Source organism: Chelon labrosus (genome assembly GCF_963514085.1).
Source record: "Chelon labrosus genome assembly, chromosome: 20".
Lineage (NCBI taxonomy): Eukaryota > Metazoa > Chordata > Actinopteri > Mugiliformes > Mugilidae > Chelon > Chelon labrosus.
The window spans coordinates 12,906,282-12,925,568 of NC_140353.1; the positions used below are offsets into that span (position 1 = coordinate 12,906,282).

General features: G+C 44.6%; 1 protein-coding gene across 2 annotated transcripts; it reads left to right on the forward strand.

Moving 5' to 3' along the window:
• The first annotated feature begins 765 nt into the window (after window positions 1-765).
• rtn1a (reticulon 1a) lies at window positions 766-19,015 on the forward strand. 2 transcript variants are annotated; one of them, XM_084569820.1, is made up of 9 exons: window positions 766-1,222; window positions 7,462-8,190; window positions 8,718-9,404; window positions 16,618-16,825; window positions 16,939-17,077; window positions 17,172-17,241; window positions 17,601-17,647; window positions 17,724-17,782; window positions 18,179-18,337. In XM_084569820.1, the coding sequence occupies exons 1-9, from the start codon at window positions 1,000-1,002 to the stop codon at window positions 18,219-18,221; spliced, it is 2,205 nt and encodes a 734-aa protein (XP_084425946.1). In that variant the 5' UTR covers window positions 766-999; the 3' UTR covers window positions 18,222-18,337. The 2 variants fall into 2 exon arrangements, with proteins under 2 accessions (XP_084425946.1, XP_084425947.1); XM_084569821.1 differs by lacking the exons at window positions 766-1,222; window positions 7,462-8,190; window positions 8,718-9,404 and adding an exon at window positions 14,864-14,933 and having other exon boundaries at window positions 18,179-19,015.
• The last annotated feature ends 272 nt before the right edge of the window (window positions 19,016-19,287 follow it).

Sequence of the window (19,287 nt, forward strand, 5' to 3'; positions counted from 1 at the left end):
CATAGAAGCTAAGTGTGTCTAAACCTACCTGTACAAACGGATGACAGCAAGGTACATCCACTAAATGTCGCGACACAATGATGCTAACTATGCTAGCATCTAAAGTTATGCCATTAAACACCTAGCTAGCTCAGTGCAGACTGTGTAAATATTTAAGCGCCACACATGCCAATATTGGCAAAAAATTAATATGTTAAATTCTGTTTTACACAGCTAACATATTCAACACTGTTTCCTAAGACGAGTGACATGATTCCAGCCCATCTGAGTTCAGCAATGTTTGGCATCAGTGTGTATCCAGGCAGAAGCGTCTGGTTGCTAAGGAGGGAGGGAGGTTGAAACTTTTGAGGCCGTGTTCATACACTGAGCCGCCAGTCGAGGGCGCCACACGGCAGGATAATTTCTCACAAAACCAAGGAATGCACGGTTTAAAAACGAACGCCATTACCCAAGAATACACTCGGAGTACTAGCTACTGTTTAAAACATTCAGTCACGAAAATGACGCCATTAAATTACGCTCGCTTGAGTCATGCGTCCGGCTTTATTTATTTGTGTGTGTGTGTAGGGGGGGGATCACTGTAGCGATTTTTGCTCTTCTTTCTTGACATTGGGCCCGTTAACGTCAAACACTTGTTTTAATATTTGAACATAAATGCAGTTTCCGTGTTTGACTCCGTCCCAAAACAAGTGCCAACCGTCCGTCTCGCGGATGTCATGACGTCACCGCCGGAGCAGTGAACTAAAACAATCAGGCTCACTCCTCTCTGCTCCCCGACCGACTACACCGCTTCATCTGCGGCGTCCACAAACCCCACGCTCAGTTGACAGACGCCGGCCAGTAACTGCTTTGTGGTGTGTGTGTTTTTTTTTCCTCTGTCGCCCATCCCAGCGCCACGGCTAATTCTACGGTGCAGACCCGGCATACAAGGTAGATAAGAAGAAGAAGAAGAAGAAGCTTAGCGGCTTGTGTATCTTCTGTCCGACAACAGGAAAAAGCATGTCTGCTCAGCCCGGTGAGGAGCTAGGCTCAGAAGGAAAGTGGTTCGGGGACGACTACGAGAGGAACGGCCTCTTCGGGAACACACCGACCCGGTTCGACGAGCTGCGCGAAGAATTTAAGCCGAGAGGCGGCGACGCGGCGGGCGACCTGGATCAACAATTACATCCTTTCCAGGACGACGGGAAAAGGCCTCCCGTTGCTATGGAAACTGCATCTACAGGTAAAGCCCGCACTTATCTCGGCTAAATCTCAATATTTTAGCATTTCGGCGACGTCGGGTTTGATTTAGGCAAACATTGAGAACACGACGCGCGCGTACTGGCGTGTAAATACGCCGAGTAAGACGCAGCCGAGTTCATTTGTCACAGATTTAGCATTACGACAGACGGCCTAACTGTCTGTCAGCCGAGTTAAAAACTTCTGGGCTTGAAAGCACAAAAACAAAGGAACTTCCACGGGGTGATAGCAAATCAGCTGCCACAACAATGATGCTGGACAAAATAACGGTAGACAAAACCCAGTCAGACACGGTTAGCTGCTTAGCTTTTATCCTCGGATAGTTATGAAACATCATTCTGCTTTTCCTGTTTGCCTGCGCAGGTCTTTTGAGACTGGGGGTCTGTAGGGAGGATTCAGATGGGATGCAGAAGACATTATGAAATGGCCTGTTGAACTCTGAATGGCCTGTGAGCTATCACTGGCATTACTACTGCACAAGCTCCCACACGTTGGCTATCTTAAATAAAATGCCTGCATTTTGTTATGGTGAAAGAAAGACAGAGTGGACATATTCCTAACCAGACTGCCTTATCCTTAATTTTATCATCAGAGACAGATTTTTCACCAAAACATTTCATTAAACCTGAAACGTGTAATGAACAAGCCTACATCTTTATACCCCCTAAAGCCATGTCGGTTTATCCATTTTAGATTCTAGGAAAAGTGTGTTTTTGTTTTTAATTCAGACCTCAGTTTTAAGTCTCGCACTCTCCCCAGCACAGCTCGCTCATGCTGCTATTTTTAATCCAAAAGTAACTCACTCACTATTCGCTTGGCGTGCAAAACTAGAGCTGTGCACTTTTATTCACGAATTCACTGAAAAATTCATGAGATTATGCTTTTAAAAAGAAAAAACTCTGCCCAGTTTTTGTCTCCGCTGCTCAGGCCTTTTCTCATTTCACCAACTGCAAATCAGGCACAAATAAAATGTCATATTGTTATGTATAACAGGATTACCAAATACATAAATTGTTCTTGAACAGAACTGATCATGAAATTAGAACTTGAGCATTTAAAACTAAATATTAAAGGGGACAAAAGCCAGACAAAAATGTGCACAACACACACACACAAAAAGCTAAAAATGATTCTTCTTGAAGCAGACAGCCGAAATTATGAATGGGCTTGTCTGGCTTGTTTGGCTTTCCTTTCTAGAAAAAGTAAAGAAAGCAAATGCTCTGCTTTCATAACAGTGTGCCAGACAAGCACAAACGTGTGTAGGTGCACACAGACACACATACACACACAGATTTTATTTTGGTTCCTAAAAGATTAAAGAGTTGCTGTCTGTTCATGCTCCCACTCAGCTGAATCCGTACCAGTGATGGTGGGAACAGTGTGGGTCTCATCACATCTTGGAGGACAGTGTGGACGCTCTTAACAAGACATATTACAGTCTAATCTGATATGTGTCATTTACTCCCAGCAGCATCCTCTTTAACTCTTCACTCACACTTTCCTTCTCTGCTTTGTTGATGATAATGACAATATTCTACTCTAAGTTTGGGAAAATTAAAGATTATTTTCTTCAAAGAGGCCAGAAAAGAAGCTTGGCCTCTGACCAGAATGAACTGCAGAACTGTATCCCCTCTAGATGTCTAGAATTGCCTCTCTAAGTAATCGATCCATGTCTGTCCTAAATCTTGTTCACAACAGTAATCTACCCACAAGGCCCTGATAGTGCTGATTTCAGCTGTATTAAATTACCTTGGGACAGAACTTTATCCTGGGATCACAGACAGGACAGTACAGTACAGCCTCTTTCATCTTCAGAAGTTTCCCGTCCAATGACAGTTTTGAGAGGCATGAAAAAAAAAAATAATGTTGTGGAAGATACTGCTGCATCATGACCGGCTCTGATGTGCTGTGAAAACACCACAGCCCAGTTTGTTTTTAGCAGATGGTGCGTTTAATAGCCATCCTCTGCTCTCTAGAAGAAAAAAACAATTAAGTGCATATTGTACACAAACAGCGGCAGTGCATTTTGGCATCTTTCCTTTTTTTTTTTTTCAACAAACCCTCTTATAACTGCTGTTTGGTGCTTTATCGTGTCCTGACAAAGTGCTTCAGTCATGAGAAACCTCCTCACACAATCCACTGCTTGATAGGTGGATTAGACTCGAGTCTTTCTCCGTTTCAGCATATCATCAGAGACAAGGATGAGACAGCAAATGTCAGCCTGGGTCTTTTTTTCTATATCTCTCAGACAGAGAAAGCACTTAGTGGACTCTGCCGGACTGCATGAGCCAGCGCAGTGCATTTGTGCCTTTAGCTGGTGAGAGCTGTTCCCAGAGGGGCAAGCGGTGCTAGGTCTTTTCTGCCAACATGATAAAGATGCAAGATAACACAGGGGAGGGAGCGGGGTAGCTTAATGGCAAAAGAGGCAAGGCTGTGAGCAGAAGGCCGATAGTTCAAATGGCCAGACTGTTGGGGAAAAACTGGAACAACAAACTGCACCGTCCTTTAAAGATACCTTAAAATTAGGACAGATAAAACCAAACCAAGCCCAAAAGCTACAGGGGATATTAACATAACACTGCTATGACAATAAGTCATCAACTCTAGTGTCTTTTGATCTCGTGTGTTCACTCAGAAAACAATTAAAAGCCCAGCATGTGCAACATTATGCCATGTCTGCAATCCTGCTGTCTCAGTCCTGCTCTCTAGCATGTGGGCACAGAGTAATCCCTGAGCCGAGTAGAACAACACTGCTCATGGGATTAGGGCTCAGCAGAGGCACTTACAAATAGGGGAGTGCATCAAAATTTTTTGTGGAGGTTACTGTAGACTTTCGTTGCTCTTTAGTGCCAAATTCTGTCTGTATACAGTGAAAGTGACTTACCAGTTCAAAGTCAATCCACATTGACAGCCTTGACCCGGAGCAGACAGCTTGCAGTCTGGATCCTCCTACATCCTCTCCATGCATCCATAGAGCTCGATCCAAGCAAGAAAAATACGATCAATACAGTAGAACACAGGTACGCTACATACCACGGCTTCTTCAATCTGAATAGGGACAGATTAGCTTTTATTTAAACCGTCTCTAGATTGATTTGCCTTTGACAAAGGCTGCTGGAACAATAACAGTTGGTCTGTGTGGCCTTCAGTGATTTTTTTTTTAAGAATGCTAGATACGCGAACGTTTCTTAAGGTAATTGTATGTCCTCATTGTCTTGGATCAATGCAGCAGAGCACTTGAATCCCTCGGCACAGCTGTTCTCATATCGACCTCGGCTAGTAGTTTTGCTGTAGCTCAGCTCTCAGTGCAGGCCGTCTTTGTGCTCTCCATTTTCTTCTTTTTTTATACCGACATTAAAGTGGGAGAGTTAGTGACTGGTATTCATGTGTTTGTTCAGTCAAGGATATTGTAATCAATACATTACAAGCATAAACGTCACAAGAAAAGCTTTCAAGGGCAGGGACCATTAAAAGTTGAAGTGAATCAAGTTCTGTTGTCCTGATTAGAAATAAAAAGCAAACACCTAACTTTCTTTATGAGATTCAATTTATTGATACTGACAATTTGTTTTTTTAGTAACTAACTAGTTTAATGCTTTGTAATATCTTATAAGCTATAGCACAGCTCCTACTAAAAAGAACAATTCATATCTATTATAATAAGCATGTTATTTACTATTGAAGGCACAGATGTCTTTGAAAGAAGAGCACAGTATACTTCTCGATGGATTGGTTTCCACAAGGTCACGTTGTGAAAGAGATCTCCTGAAAGGCAACACCACAGTTGAGAGGGTCATGGATGGAGTAATGGAATCGTTACAGGGCCGCGGAGTCACAGATGCTTAAAGGAAAAGCTGTCCGGGACTAATGATGGCGTACGCTCGGATGGCGCAGACTGACAGATTGTCCCTTTGAACGTTAGTCTGGCTTGTTGTTGTGTTGGATTATAAAAGCAGCAGCATCTCTTCCGTCTCTCCACTGATCTCCCGGCTGCAAGAATTGAGATAGCATAATGTTTCTGACAATTGCAAGCGCAGTTTTGGAGAAACTATGTTGTTACTTATCTTTCTTCTTCATCAATTTATGTCATTCACGTTGATTCTTTGCTTTATTCCACATGCAGTAGCTGTAGTGGGTCAGTTTCTTTGTAGGGGAAAACGCTGCTCAGTAAACCCTTAATTTTTCAGCGTTAATGTATTCATTCTGCAACTGCGGCCCTTTTGATATTGTCTGTGCTCACATGTTTTTGCCTGATAATTAGGAGCCCATGCCTTGGCTTAGCACAGATTGTCAGGCTGAATTAGTTTCAGGGCTGCACTGGCTGCACAGAGGACAACAAAAGGACTGCCCCTTCACAGCACAACCACCGGGACTTATTTATTTAACTACTACGGCGTCCTTTCAGTGACATGATTTTGTTGTGTGGCCACAGTATGAGCTGTGAATTCCTCTGTTGTCACGTCCAATCCCATCTGACTGCAGTGGAACACTTGTTTCAGCCATGAGGGTTTTTCCAGTGTCTGGGTGTTATGCCATATCAGCAGATTCAAAATGCCCTCGGTCTCCACCAAGTTTGTCAAGCAGCAGTTAAACACAAGCATCTAGTCTCTTTAATTGTTGCGGATGCCTTCTGCAACTGCTGGTATGTTTATCTATGCTGTTCAATGGAAGGGTTTGATAAAGAGAGGGGGTTTTTGCCTACAGTCATCCGGATTACTAGCAGTTCATAGGTCCAGGGATCACCTCTCTTCACAGTTTGTACCGGCTTTGAGTGCTTCCCACCGCACAGTATTTATTTGTACAGTGAATCAGTGAGTGTCAGATTATGATGGTGTTGCCAGGGTGATGGCTGATCGGACCTATATGGTAGTAAACTAAGAGGATTATTCTTTGGGTCACTTTAGCAGTACATCAAGGGCATTCATGTCACTGCACTGAATGGGTCGTTCAGATGTTGCTCTACAAGACATTTTAGCCATTTTAATACAAACTAACCTGAAGCTGAAAAATCTCTCGGCGTGCTTTGCTTTTCTTCTATGTCACATCAACCCTCCAGTTGCATCCAAGCATGGGTGTGTTGGGTTCATGCCTCTGTGCTGCAGTATGATGTATTGTTAATGACTGAGGAAGCAGCGATTCGAAGGACAGCAGAAGGGAAAGGGTGGTGAAGCCTTTTAGAGGAAGCGAAGGGAGGGAACGGGACGTCCTGACCTGTTGTATCTTCTGTCAGTCAGTCTGCATCCTTCAGAGTTAACCCTAAGGCTGCTATTTTAAATCTTTTCCCCCCTCATCCAGCCCGGCAGCTGGACACGACCTATTTATAGCACCACCGCTGCCCTGAGAGCAGCAGGGTTGGAGAGCTTGAGTATGAGCTCAGATTGCTGAAGTGTAAACTCTGACTTGTACACAACGCAACAAAAATATAAACATTATATTTCATGTAGTCAGTGGTCGTGTGTGGGTACTGTGAGTACTGGTGTTTATTGTTTTAAATATAAACATGACTCAATCCATGTTTACTGGTGGAGCTGCATGACTCAGACCGGAAGTTCGACATAAAATCAACAATATTTATCTTGACCTTGACTTTTGATTTGATCTTATCTTTTAACGCTCTAACGTCCACAACAACTCAATCTCTTCCTGTTTTTTCCCTGTAGCACTGCAAGAAATTATTTAGTGAGACATTCTGTGACATTTCATAGCCTCACACAGATAAACACCAACCATCCTGGTCAATTTTGAATTAAATTGCTGGATTGGAAATACTGTTTATGTTCAGATTTTATGTGTATGTGTGTATGTGTGTATGTGTGTGTATATATATATTTATGTATTTATTTGGGTGAGATGATGCATTAGTGAGCAGAGATGTGACTACATGCAGCCCTTTAGTCTCCTGATTTGGAACAGACATTGGTTGTGGGACTTTGTTTTTTTTTGGGGGGGTCTGAACAATCCCCCTTTGTCCCTAAGCGGGTACAAGTACCCTCTGTTACTGCATCCTCAATGATCTACACAGCCAGTCACCCAGTCTGACTGTGCTGCTCTCACACAGCCACAGCCCCTCTTCTTGACAGCAGCACCAGCTGAAGCATAGCCTTGTTTAACTGGATGTTTTCATTAATCAGACTGCTCAGGCACAGCCTGGTTTGATTCAGCCGTGAGATACAGAGGTTACCGTCATTATTTCTTACCTACGTTTGTCTCTGTCTTTTCTAGATGATCCCACGTCTGGCCTGTTTAGGAAGCCAATGAATGATGATGGTGATGTGTACACTTCCCTGCTGTCCAATCAGAGCTTCACATCAGGCCGGGAATCCTCCTACCTGTCGGACGACCTGAAGCCCTCCAATCACTCCTCTGGCCTGGATCAGTTCTCAAGTGAGACTTACAGCTTCAGCTCCAGCACCAAGATGAGTTCCAGCGTAGTTGATGACATGCCAAAGTCTCTGCTGGGCTCAGAGAAGACAGAATCCTACAACTACATGGATATCAGCCATGGGGATGAACGCCAGGACCAGCAGCAAGGAGCTCTGCACAGCTTGGAGGATAAAGGCTCAAGTGGTCATGACTCACTGGGAAGCTACATAGATAAAAGCCCTGGTAGATATGAGGATGACGAAGAGGAAGAAGAAGAAGAAAATCTGGGTCCAGCACTGGGTTCCCACTCGTTCCCATATGTGGAGGAGCCATCTGATGAGGAGCTGACAGACTACCGTTCCTACCGAAACCTGGGTGGCACCCCACAGACGGCCAGCCCGGTGAAGATCACCTTGACCGAGTCTCAGCCCCCGCCTGCTAAAGCTGAACCGCAGCAACAACCCGCTCCCGTCAGTGTGTCTGAGCGTGAAAGCGTCCTCAGTGTGGGCTTACAGGGGGTTCCCACGGTGACACTGTCGGAGCCGGAGGACGACAGCCCTGCTTCCACTCCCAATGCTTCGCCAACACGTAGGCACAGCGCAGACACGCACACAAACACCTATCACATCGGACTGAGTAATAAAGAATCTCTTCGATGGTATCACATAGTTTAGTATTTTTTTTCTTAAGAAACTGTTCATAGATAAATTAACCATGTGAAAATGTAATCAAGACAATTAAATACCATACAAATGTAACCTTTAACTAATGTTTGTTGTGCACAATGAATTGCCAAGTAAGGTACAGCTGCCTAATACCCCCCTAATGTCCTATTATTTCATGGCATGTCTTTAAAGTGAGACTACATAACTGTACGTAACTACTAGCTTAAACATTACTTTAATGAAAAAATACTAAAATGTAGCAAAAGTACACATGACCAATTTATTGCTGAGGAATTCAACATTTTATTTGCCAGAGGAAGTCGGTGTTGTTTCTTCTTTCCAAAGTTATATAATCTAGCTTTAAGTTATGTGTGTGCACACACTGTGGATTTGTAATGTGAATGAAGACACTAATTCCCACTTTTTTTTTCTGCATGTCTTTGTGAGCAGAAAAAGAATTCCCCTCCGGTGACACGTTCAAGACTGAAACGGCGAAGCCTGCTGCTTCCAAAAGCAGTCCAGGCACAAAGGCCGGCAGCAGGGAGCATGATGGCAGCAGCGCAGAGTCTGGAGACTCAGAAATCGAGTTGGTGTCTGAGGAGCCTCCCAAGGCCAGTAGCAACCCATTTGCCCAGCCGCCTAAAAGCAAGGGCACTTTCAGCCAGCCTAACAACCCCTTTGACAATCCCCCAGTCGCCAAGGGTGGTTTTGGCCTTGCTGGCAGCCATGCTCCACCCACAGCCTACAGCATACTGAGAGAAGAGAGAGAGGCTGAGCTTGACAGTGATCTCTTCATTGAGTCTGCATCTGAAGAAAGCCCTAAGAGAGAGCAGGGCTTCAGTGGCCCCACGCACGGAGTCAGGCCTCCCTCTCCCCTGGTTCCCAGCAACGTCTCGGCCCGCAGTACCACCGAGACGGTGCCGTCTGAGCCTCTGGTCACAGAAAAGGTCAAGAACCCAGTGAAAACGGAGGAGGATCGCACCAGCAAGCCCAAGCCCCCGACTGCTGCTGTGCCCCCAGAGGTGCGATCAGAAAAGCCCCACCAAGATGACATGCACAAGCTCACCAACGAGGGCAGAGGAGACCTAGGGAAACCTGCTGTGCCAGTCTTCATGGAGGGCTTTAATAAACAAAAAGGTTAGTCCTTAAATTCTTGATTTTTCTCATTTATCCATTTTCTATTCAGATTTGTCTCAGTAACACAAAGTCTCCATTTACTCAGGAAAGCAGCACCATGTCTATTTGTGGGAGACTTCGCAAAACTTAATCTTTTCACCGTTGCAGTTGTTTCTACTCGGCTTATCAGTCACTATTATGAATATAGGCTTTGCAGAAATAATAACTGTCAGCTTGCGGATCAAACAGTGCTGTGTTTGGAGGGTTATTTTTAATTCACTCATCCACTACATGTTATTGTCTACCTCCTGGAAGCCACCTGCATTGTGCGCTTCTGTGTCGTTTTATTGACAAGGCCGGGAAATAAAAGGCGCTGCTGGGAAAGAGACGGGACGTTCTACTGATGAGTGTGTATCTCTGTACCAGGAGTGGGTGGGCGGGGAGTGCTTGTGTTGTGCTTTCCCCCACATCTGCTTCCCCCTGGTGGCGTATTTGAGAAAAAAAAAAAAAAAAAAGCAGAAAAAAAGGATGCGTTCAATCACATTCATGGTGACGGCATGACGACTGAAACTCAACAGCTACACTGTCTTGCCTGTAAACAGCACAAATTCTAAAACTGTAAATGTTGGACATCTTGACGGCGTCTGGCGTCTTACATCAGTCTTCAACATCCTGCGTTAATAGATGAGCCAGACATGCCAGACGCAGTTAATGCCCTTTCAGTGGCACATTTGATGTTGGCATGGATTTTTGACTTCTATTGTCTGATCTCTCTCTGTCACTGTAAACACTGGGTTTACATAATCCTGTTATGTCAAAACTGGGACACACTCCTGGTTAAAAGCTTTGAAGGCTCGCTCTTAAATTGCACATATTTCTAGTGCAAAACAACGCACGTCTGAAATTGTCATTTCTGTGGCTTCTAAAGATAAGGTTTCTCGTAGATTTAAATAAGGTAAATAGTTACATATCTGAAACGTTCATTTACGCCACTGGCTGCCATCTGTAAACAGTGATCTTGTTTTGTTTACTCAGACTGAGAAGGTTCTGGAAATGCTAAAAAGCGGGTCACGTGTACTTTTTTCCCTCCACTAGAGGGTGCAGCGGACCTTTTATTTGTCATCGCAGCTCTGCTGAAGACCGGCGGATATTGTTTTCATCAGTCAGTGCTCTGCGCCTCCTCAGTTGCCATAGCAACAGTGATGGGGGAGCATGTTCAGCCTGGTTCAGATAAATTAGATTTATTTTTATTTTTTTCCTTCCTTGGTAGGTATTGGCATCGAGGGCTTTCAAGGCTGCATTGAGCAGAAGGTGTGAGGTGTGGCTGTCTCCAGGGGGGGGACAGAAGGGACAGGACTCATAGATTTGAATTGATTGAAAAAGGACATTATCCCCCAAACTATTAGGGAATTGTTTCCTGCTCAGTGCTGACACCACAGTGACTGTGCTGTTTCTCTTGCCTCTCCAGACATCCTTGCTTTGCCTTTTCAGTCCTATTTCTCTTGTAGCTCTACTTGCATTACTTATGCATTCACAGGAGGAAATCACAAAGCACAAACTCATCCTGAAGGTACTAAACAAGGAGCATTGTGCTGTAATGCACGGCGTCTCTCAGTATGAATAATTAAGACCAAGCACTTCAATAGCTATTGAATCTCTGGCTACAATCTTGAACATTATTATGTGTAAATTAAGAACAGATGGTTATTCACCATGTTGTATCTGTAACATGGGATGAAGTCCAGCCATTTTAAGCCTTTCAAAACAACTACTGCTACTGTTTCCTGTCTGGTTTGCAACATGACATCAGACTATGAAATTCATTTTTTTAGGCTACACAGTACAGCTTGTGGTACAAACCACATTTATTGGTCTATCACAAATTTCATCAATAAATATGTTGCTACATTAAAAAAAATATGACATCCATCAGCTTAGATGTCTCATCAAACTGTATTTAGAATAATCCTACCATCGCTTGTAGCCCCTCTATTAGTCTGAGGCTCTGTCTGGGCTTTTATTGTGAAAGCTAGCGTACCTTCCCTTTTAAGAAAAAACCTTCGTTACCCACCCTCACCCAAGGCTCATTGCATGGATGGTTTGCTACTGCAGAAACTGTGGTGTTTACAATTTGCCCCCCTCCCCCCCCCGCTCCTCCCTCCCCCAGCACACAGACATACACATACGCACTTTCCCTGCTCCTTCTGTTCTAGTCAGCGCTGCTCCACAGCATCAGTCTTTGTGCTCCGCGAGCCGGCAGCACCTTGGAAACCTTTCCTCCCTCCCTCCCTTCCTCCCTCTCTGTCATCTCAGCCTTTCTCCCGCATCCTTTTTTTTTCGACCATTCATGCCTTTCTGGGATGAGTGAGTGAGTCTGTGCTGCCGAAGAGGGAGACAAAGAAGAAAACGGAGACCATAAAGAGAAAGGGAGAGAGAGAACAGGGACATAACTGATCACCAGCATGCAGGCCACTGCAGACGTGACCAAGAAGGAAAGCTCCTGGAGCAGCTGGAAGGGCCAGGGTACTGACGTGTTTAACTGTGATTTACTCATCAATTGTCTGTGTTTTGTGGCTGTGAGGGATGGACTGTCTGCATGTAGGTTAAATATTCACCACACTGTGAGCGTGTAGTCTAGAGCGCTTTGCATGTGCACATTCGTCATATCGTAGCCTTTGTTGGGGGGAATCAAAAAGTGCATGTTAACAGGGCCTCTTTTCACATGGGCACGCCCTTGTGACGGCTCCTTTCTGCTTCATGTGTCCATCTGAAGAAAAAAAAAAACAACAACGATGAGGTGAGGGGGGTGAGAGACGCTGGCGGGTGTTTTGGAAAATCAGTGTATACACGCCAGCATGCTGAGAGCCATCTGTTTTGCTGCATGTTAATATTAGATGCCAGAGTTACGGACTAAGGCGTGTCATTGTTATCACCCTCCCCACTTTGTAACTGTACAAGGGGAGCTGCTTTTATATGCCGCGTTCTCTGCATTTGTGTAACGAGGCAGCCAGAGCATCCGGACAGCACTGACAAGACTGTCTCTATGGTAACCAGGGGCACACCCATAGCGATTACATCAGCCCCATCTCCTTGGCTGCCATGGCACCTTGCAGAGACTCGGCCGAAGAGGAGCATCCTCCGGCAGTCTGTCTGTTTTCACGGAGGGCTTGTGAAAGGGGACGAGAGAGAAAATGGCGTCCCTTCCTCCACACGGTTTATCATTTATCATCTGCCGTGTTTTTAGGTTTGGCTAAGCGAGTGAAAATGTGATTGTCTGTTCAGACGGACACCATAAGAGTATCTGATTTTGGTTGCGTAGTTTTATAACCAAAACAAAAAAACACATTTGTCATTATTCTGCTGAGTCATTATCCATTCGGTCTGGCTTAAAAGAATTCGTCAGACTGTGCAATGTGATCTGATGAGATCTGTCTGAAGCTCACAGGACGCATCAAATTATTCCAGTCAGCAAAGCAAAAGATGAAACTGAGCTGATTTATTTTCTGCTCTTGAATTCCTGTGCATCACCACGAAGCTGTAGGCATTTTTGTTAAGTCATTCTCATCGCATTACAGACTCAGGAGTGATCGAACTATGATGCAGGCTTTATCCAACACTGAGTCATGGATACGTGATTGAAAATAAATCACACTTATAGGACTCAGTATGACTCACAACAGCTATAGTTTATAGTTTATAGGTTGTAGGTCCAATTTTATATTATCCAAGGTGTACATCTGGCTAGTGGCTGTGAATTTGTGTATCTTGTCGTCAGGTAAAGTAATACCAGTAAATCATGCAGATAATTAAAGGAGGAACAAACATAATTCTTACATATCATGTATAGAGCCAGCAAAAACGTGTTTTATCTATTATCTTTCAAATATATGAACATGCTGTAGCTTAAACACGACTGTAGCGTGTGTATATATAACTTTTAAGGGAGGCTCGTTACGTGGCTGAAGCAATGAAACTTTTGGATAATTCACAAAGTTAAATATTCTTTTAAATGATCTTGCGTGATTAGCTCACTTATGGTGATTTTGATCCAGCTTTTCAGATACTTTGACTGATATCGTCTGAAAGCGTGGTCCAGCGTTATAAATACACAATGTTGATAAGTTGAAACATGGCAGTGCTATTGTTGGTAACTTGTCTAATTTTATTATCTACACATCACTATAAATTAAGTAACCATCATCTAAAAAAACATATTTTGAATCCAATTTGCAGTCCCTACGATCCAAACCCTGACTCTAGCTGTGAAGGACTATCAGCAGCATGTTGTCTGGGTCTGGCTGATAGCTTGTTTGAGGCCATGAGTACGTCTTCAGTGATTTAATGAGGTCAGGCTAAACTAGTTCCACTACCAAAAAGGGGGGATGGGAAATCATATCATTGTCACTGATGTAATACTTTGCTCTGGTTTTTTTGCTCAGTGTGTGTGTTGAATATCAGAGTCTTGGGACAGACTGGGCTCAGCCAGGACCACTTCCTTTTGAGCTTTGATTCAACATCCTGTGTTCACTGTTGTGTTTGGGACTTCAGACCTGGTGAAAGGCCTCACCTGTGGTGTTGAGATTATTCTCTTGGTTGGTACCTTGGTTTTTCTCCATTCAGTGCATTATGTAACATGGAGCTTAAGCTCGACAGGCTTATATACATCCTCATCTATGAGAAAAGCCACGTTTTTTTTTTCTACTTTTGATCAAATTGAATCTAGAAATGTGCTTTTAATGTGAATGTTAAGCCTTCTACACGCCCTTTTTCCACATTTGTCATCACAGACCTGTCAACACCAGACCTCTTGTTAAACCTGCCATTGTCCTTTTGTGCTCCACAATAAAGGGAGTGGCTGTCTTAATGTGTCGGGGGGGGGGTGTGAGGACACACTATGCGCCCCTGATTGCCCAGATTCAGAGCAAATGAATCTCTCTCTGTTCCCAAAGGAGCGCTCTTTTTTTCCCCTCCCTCCCTTTCTCTTTCTTCGGCCCCTCCTTTCCTCCTTCTCTCCATCTCCCAGTGAGTGGCGGGGGAGAAAATGGAGCATGGTAGCCATGGTAACTGCATCAGGCAGGTGCTCGGCAGATCCTCGCCGCAAAAAGCGTTTTAATAGAGCAGCGGCCGCGGTCAGCCCGGTTTATTAACGTCCGGCGTTACAGCAGTTATGTTTAGACACGGAGGTCATGTGATGCCATCTTTACACATTAAAAGCCTTCATTCTGATACGCTGAATGTTATTTTAGTCGCCGCTTCATGTCAGCGGGGCTTCGCTTAAAAGCCTGAAGAAAGAGGAAGAGTGTGTGTGTTTGTGTTAGTGTGTGTGTGTGCCGGATTGCAATGTGGTTCTTTGGCAACCGCACCCCATACACGTCCCCTCCCTCCCTCCCTCCCTCCCATCCATCAGTCCCCTTGCTCAGGCGAAAGCTGATTCGCTGGCGTGTCTGTGGCCCCTCCCCTCCCATGCAGGGGGACTCCCCTTTCAGTGCTCTCCTTTTGTCCGTGGATAAAGCAGCTGCCTCTTTCCCTGTTCAGCCATGGGAGCCGCAGGTCAGTACACGCTTCTACTGCAAGCTAAAGCTTTTCAGTCTGTGCAGCACGTCACAAGGTCGCTGTCGACACCTGTCTCTCTGGGAGACCTGTCTGTTGGCGACGCGTCTGTCGTTACAGCTGCTGTCTGTGCTACCTGCGCCTGTCTCTGTGTGTGTGTGTGTGTGTGTGTGTGTGTGAGAGCATCTCCATTCATATCAGCAGTCACATGGAGTTTGTCAGTGTCGCCAGCAACAATGGCTTCTGTGGGGAGTGGTGCATGCACAGCAGCTGCTGCACATGGATCCTATCGACACTGATTGAGTCTGATTTGATAGCGGCGGTGTGGGCAGAAATGTACCTCAGTTCACTGTTGGTTACTGACAAGACGCAATATTGCAAGTGCTGTTTTACAGTGTTGCTGTGTGGGGGGCTGAGATTCACTTAGTCACAATGACTGTTCTTTCACCATCCAGGTTTAGCCTGCCTTTTTGGCATCCACAGACGCCTTTTTAGTGGAGAGTAAAGATGGCCGTCATCACTATGCTGCTCACAGCTCCACGGCTAAAATTAGAGCAGGCAGGCAGGCAGGCGGACAGCTTAGAGGAAGAGTAAGGTACCCAAGGGGCTTCAGTTACAATTCTCTCTCCTTTGTCTCCACTGTGCACAGAGCTTTACATTACGTACCAGCGCCGCTTGTAATGCGACATTAAGGATTTCCTGGCGTTGGCACCAACTGATGCAGCCGCACCGTTAGCTGGTTCAGCAGAGGTGAAACAAGCAGCCGACAGTTCTCATGGAAACAGGCCCGTGTTTCCAGTCGACACAGACGACTTGCCAGCAGAGGACCATGTCAGCCAGTGAAGCTGTAATGGTACACTGGGCTAAGCCTTAGTTATCACTTCTCTTTCATACTTGGTAGTGGCTTTCCATTACAAGCCCCGCCACCCAGAAAGAAAAAAAACTAATAGTGTAGCAGGATGCCTGACTGTCTTTGAATGACTCTGATGTATATTCCTAATGTTTCTCCACGCGCTTCAGAGGAATCGTGGTGCTTCACTGCATTATTGAGATACTGATGCATCGTCATCCTTCAGCAACTGAGCGGAGCTGCTTGTCCGGCCAGGTCACATTGAGCCATTATCTGTGAACTGCTGATAGCGCTTCTATTTCTGCTGCTGCTTTCAGAGAGCCACAGGTCAATCATTAATTCTGCAGTGAGCGGACGCTGCAGGTGTAGCTTTGGGGTAATGTGGCGGTCTGTGTGTACGTTTGTATACGTATGGGACCACAGCAGGTGCTCCTGACGATAAGCAGATGTAAATACTGTCGCAACACTGAATGTTCCATAAGTTAGATTCTGCAGAGGTCACTCACTCTCTCTTTTTCTATATATATATACAGATGTGAGTAACCATCACTAAGACACCTTCACCGCTAGCTCTAACCTAATGAAAAGCTAGGTTAGGAAGCTGGGTTAAAACAGGACCATGTGACAGCTGGAGCTCTCTGAGGACTCTGGGTTGTGAACAGCTTCCAGTAATTTGACCCAAATGTGTGGTGTGTGTGTAGAGCACAGCAGCCTAATCCACTTTGAAAGGGATACGACCAAGGATGCTCCAGCGTGATTCAGAGTGAGATCCCAGGTCCTGCTACTGATGAGCCCTAACCTGGTTTGTCCTTGTTCTGTCCTCCCCCCCCTCAGCGATCGACCTGCTCTACTGGAGGAATGTGAAGCAGTCAGGGGCCGTGTTCAGCAGCGTGCTTCTGCTCCTCTTCTCCCTGACCCAGTTCAGCGTGGTCAGCGTCGGAGCCTACTTAGCCCTGGCAGCCCTCTCTGCCACCATCAGCTTCAGGATCTACAAGTCCGTGCTGCAAGCTGTGCAGAAGACCGATGAGGGACATCCTTTCAAGTGAGTCAAATAGAAAAGGAATGAATAAAGAGAGTGGATTTAATTAAAAAGGTCTGTGACGTTTATCTTCTGAAGGGTGTGCACGTTCATCAGTTCTTTCTGTTTGTCACCAGAGCCTACCTGGAGGTGGAGATCGCTCTGTCTCAGGACCAGATTAGTAAATATGCTGACAAAATCCTGCTCTACTCCAACACCTGTATGAAGGAGCTCCGCAGGCTGTTCCTCGTACAAGATCTGATCGACTCTTTGAAGGTTTGCCTCGTATTTAAATTCCATCACTGTTTCCCTTTAGCACCTTTGACAAGATATGTCAGTCGGCTCAAACCCCAACCACGCTGTGTTTCAGTTTGCTGTTCTGATGTGGCTGCTGACCTATGTGGGCGCTCTCTTCAACGGCCTGACACTCCTCATCCTAGGTGAGCTCCTCCAGACGGTTAGATCGGCAACAAATGTCCAACAAGCACTGCTGTTGCCTCACGGGCACACTCCTGCCTTTGAGCTTTAGTCAGCAGCTCAGTAATCTTCCTAATCAGAAAACACACAATTCAATCATATGTGACATTAAGCAAGAGTAGAGCATGTCCTTAAAACTTAAAGCCAGAGCCAAATGTATTTACTAGTCATGTTTACTACACTGCGGTACAGTATCTGTTTACTTTTCCAGTGTACCCAAGATAAGCCCCTGCCGACAGAAACGTGTTCTTGTTTGAACATATTCCCACTTCCAAGTCAGAATACTTAAATATTAACCGTGACTGTTTCTGTACCCCTGCAGCTGTGGTCTCCATGTTCACTATGCCTGTGGTCTATGAGAAACATCAGGTAGGAATTTCACAAAAAACTCAAGTCAAGCCGGGTTTGGAAGAGAAGCATTCGAACATTTTCCTTCTCTTTTCAGGCACAGATTGATCAGTACGTGGGACTAATACGGACCCACGTCAACTCTGTGGTGGGGAAGTAAGTGATTTCATTCATTGCAGTATCTTGTGGCTACTGATCTGATTAAATTATATCTGGGTGCCATTTTTTTTTTTGTCTCTTACAAGAAACTGAAAGAGAATTAGTGTAGTTGTACTCGGCAGCTTCCCTGTATCTGTGTTTGGAAACTGACTCACTGAACAGACTTTTATTTGCAAGCCTATTTAAAATAAAGACAACAGACCACAAGTGAAGATCTGTCTCTCCAAGTTTCAAAGTAGTTCTAATATGTGCAGATTACAGTGAGTTTGCCAATTTTAGTCAAACCTGACCTGTTGGTTTTATGGACTCCCATAAAAAGAGACAATAGCCTAACCTAAAAATGGATTTGAACAACAAGCGCAACTTAATCTAAAGTCTGTTTTCTTTGTCCAGGATCCAGGCAAAGATCCCTGGAGCCAAGAGGAAGGAGGAGTAGACCTGTCTCTGACCGAGAAGCTGACAGTCCAGTCCAGCTCAGAGTCAGGATCACTGTTGAAGTACCTGCTCGTCATCTGTGGGGCGTAGTGCTATGTCATCTTGGTGTTCTCTAAAAGCATCCACTGGAGAAGCCTTCACCCTGTCTATAGCAGTCTAAATCACTAACACACACAAGTCACACGTACGTACATAATCCTGTTTCTAGGTAGACAAGTACACAACTCAAAGACAAAAAAAGAAACTTTTTTTGTGTTGCTTATTATAAAGTGCATGAAGTCGAGCCTTGGGTAAATAATATTTGATATCTTTTGTGCAGTTTTTAAGTCACGCTACATCTTTGCTTTGCAGTGCTTTACAACAAACTGTACGGTTTGGCACAAAAAGGCTGAATGCCCTCAGGCGTGCTCTGCTGCCGATGTTAAATACTGCTTCATGTTTCTGAGTTAGCAGATGGGGCTTCTCTCAGTATATGTCAATATATATAAATATCAAAAACGATTTCCTTTTGGTGTTTCCAAGCACAAAATGATTTAATATGCGTCTTAGATGTGGTAATTGTAGGGTTTTTGCTTTTGTATAACCATAAGGAACAATACACACGCTCATGTTTAGGTACTGTTGTACAACTACTATGAAGACAAGGAGTATCTGGTGATATTTAGCTTGTTTGAATAACTGTCCAACTTTGTACTATGTTCAACTATACTCTGTAGTTCTTTAGACCCTGGACTCTTTAACTATTTGCACTTACAGTATGTATTTAATTAATAACAGGAATAAGAAAAATAAATGTACCTTGATGTATAATGTCTCACTTTAATGAAGAGTCCCTAATCAGTAAAAAGTTTACTGTATGACACAACAGCTAAGCTTGAGGTGATGAGAGTTTGGACGAGGGTCTTGGAATGGTGAGCTATAAATATAAGCCAAAGCATTCTGGCACAGACACACCTCTCACAGTAGGAGTTTAATCTGTACGTGGTGTGACTGCTTTAACTTGACTCTTAGGTCACAAAGAGACTATATTTGAAGAAGACTGACAAGCCTCATCTGTTGCAGACAAA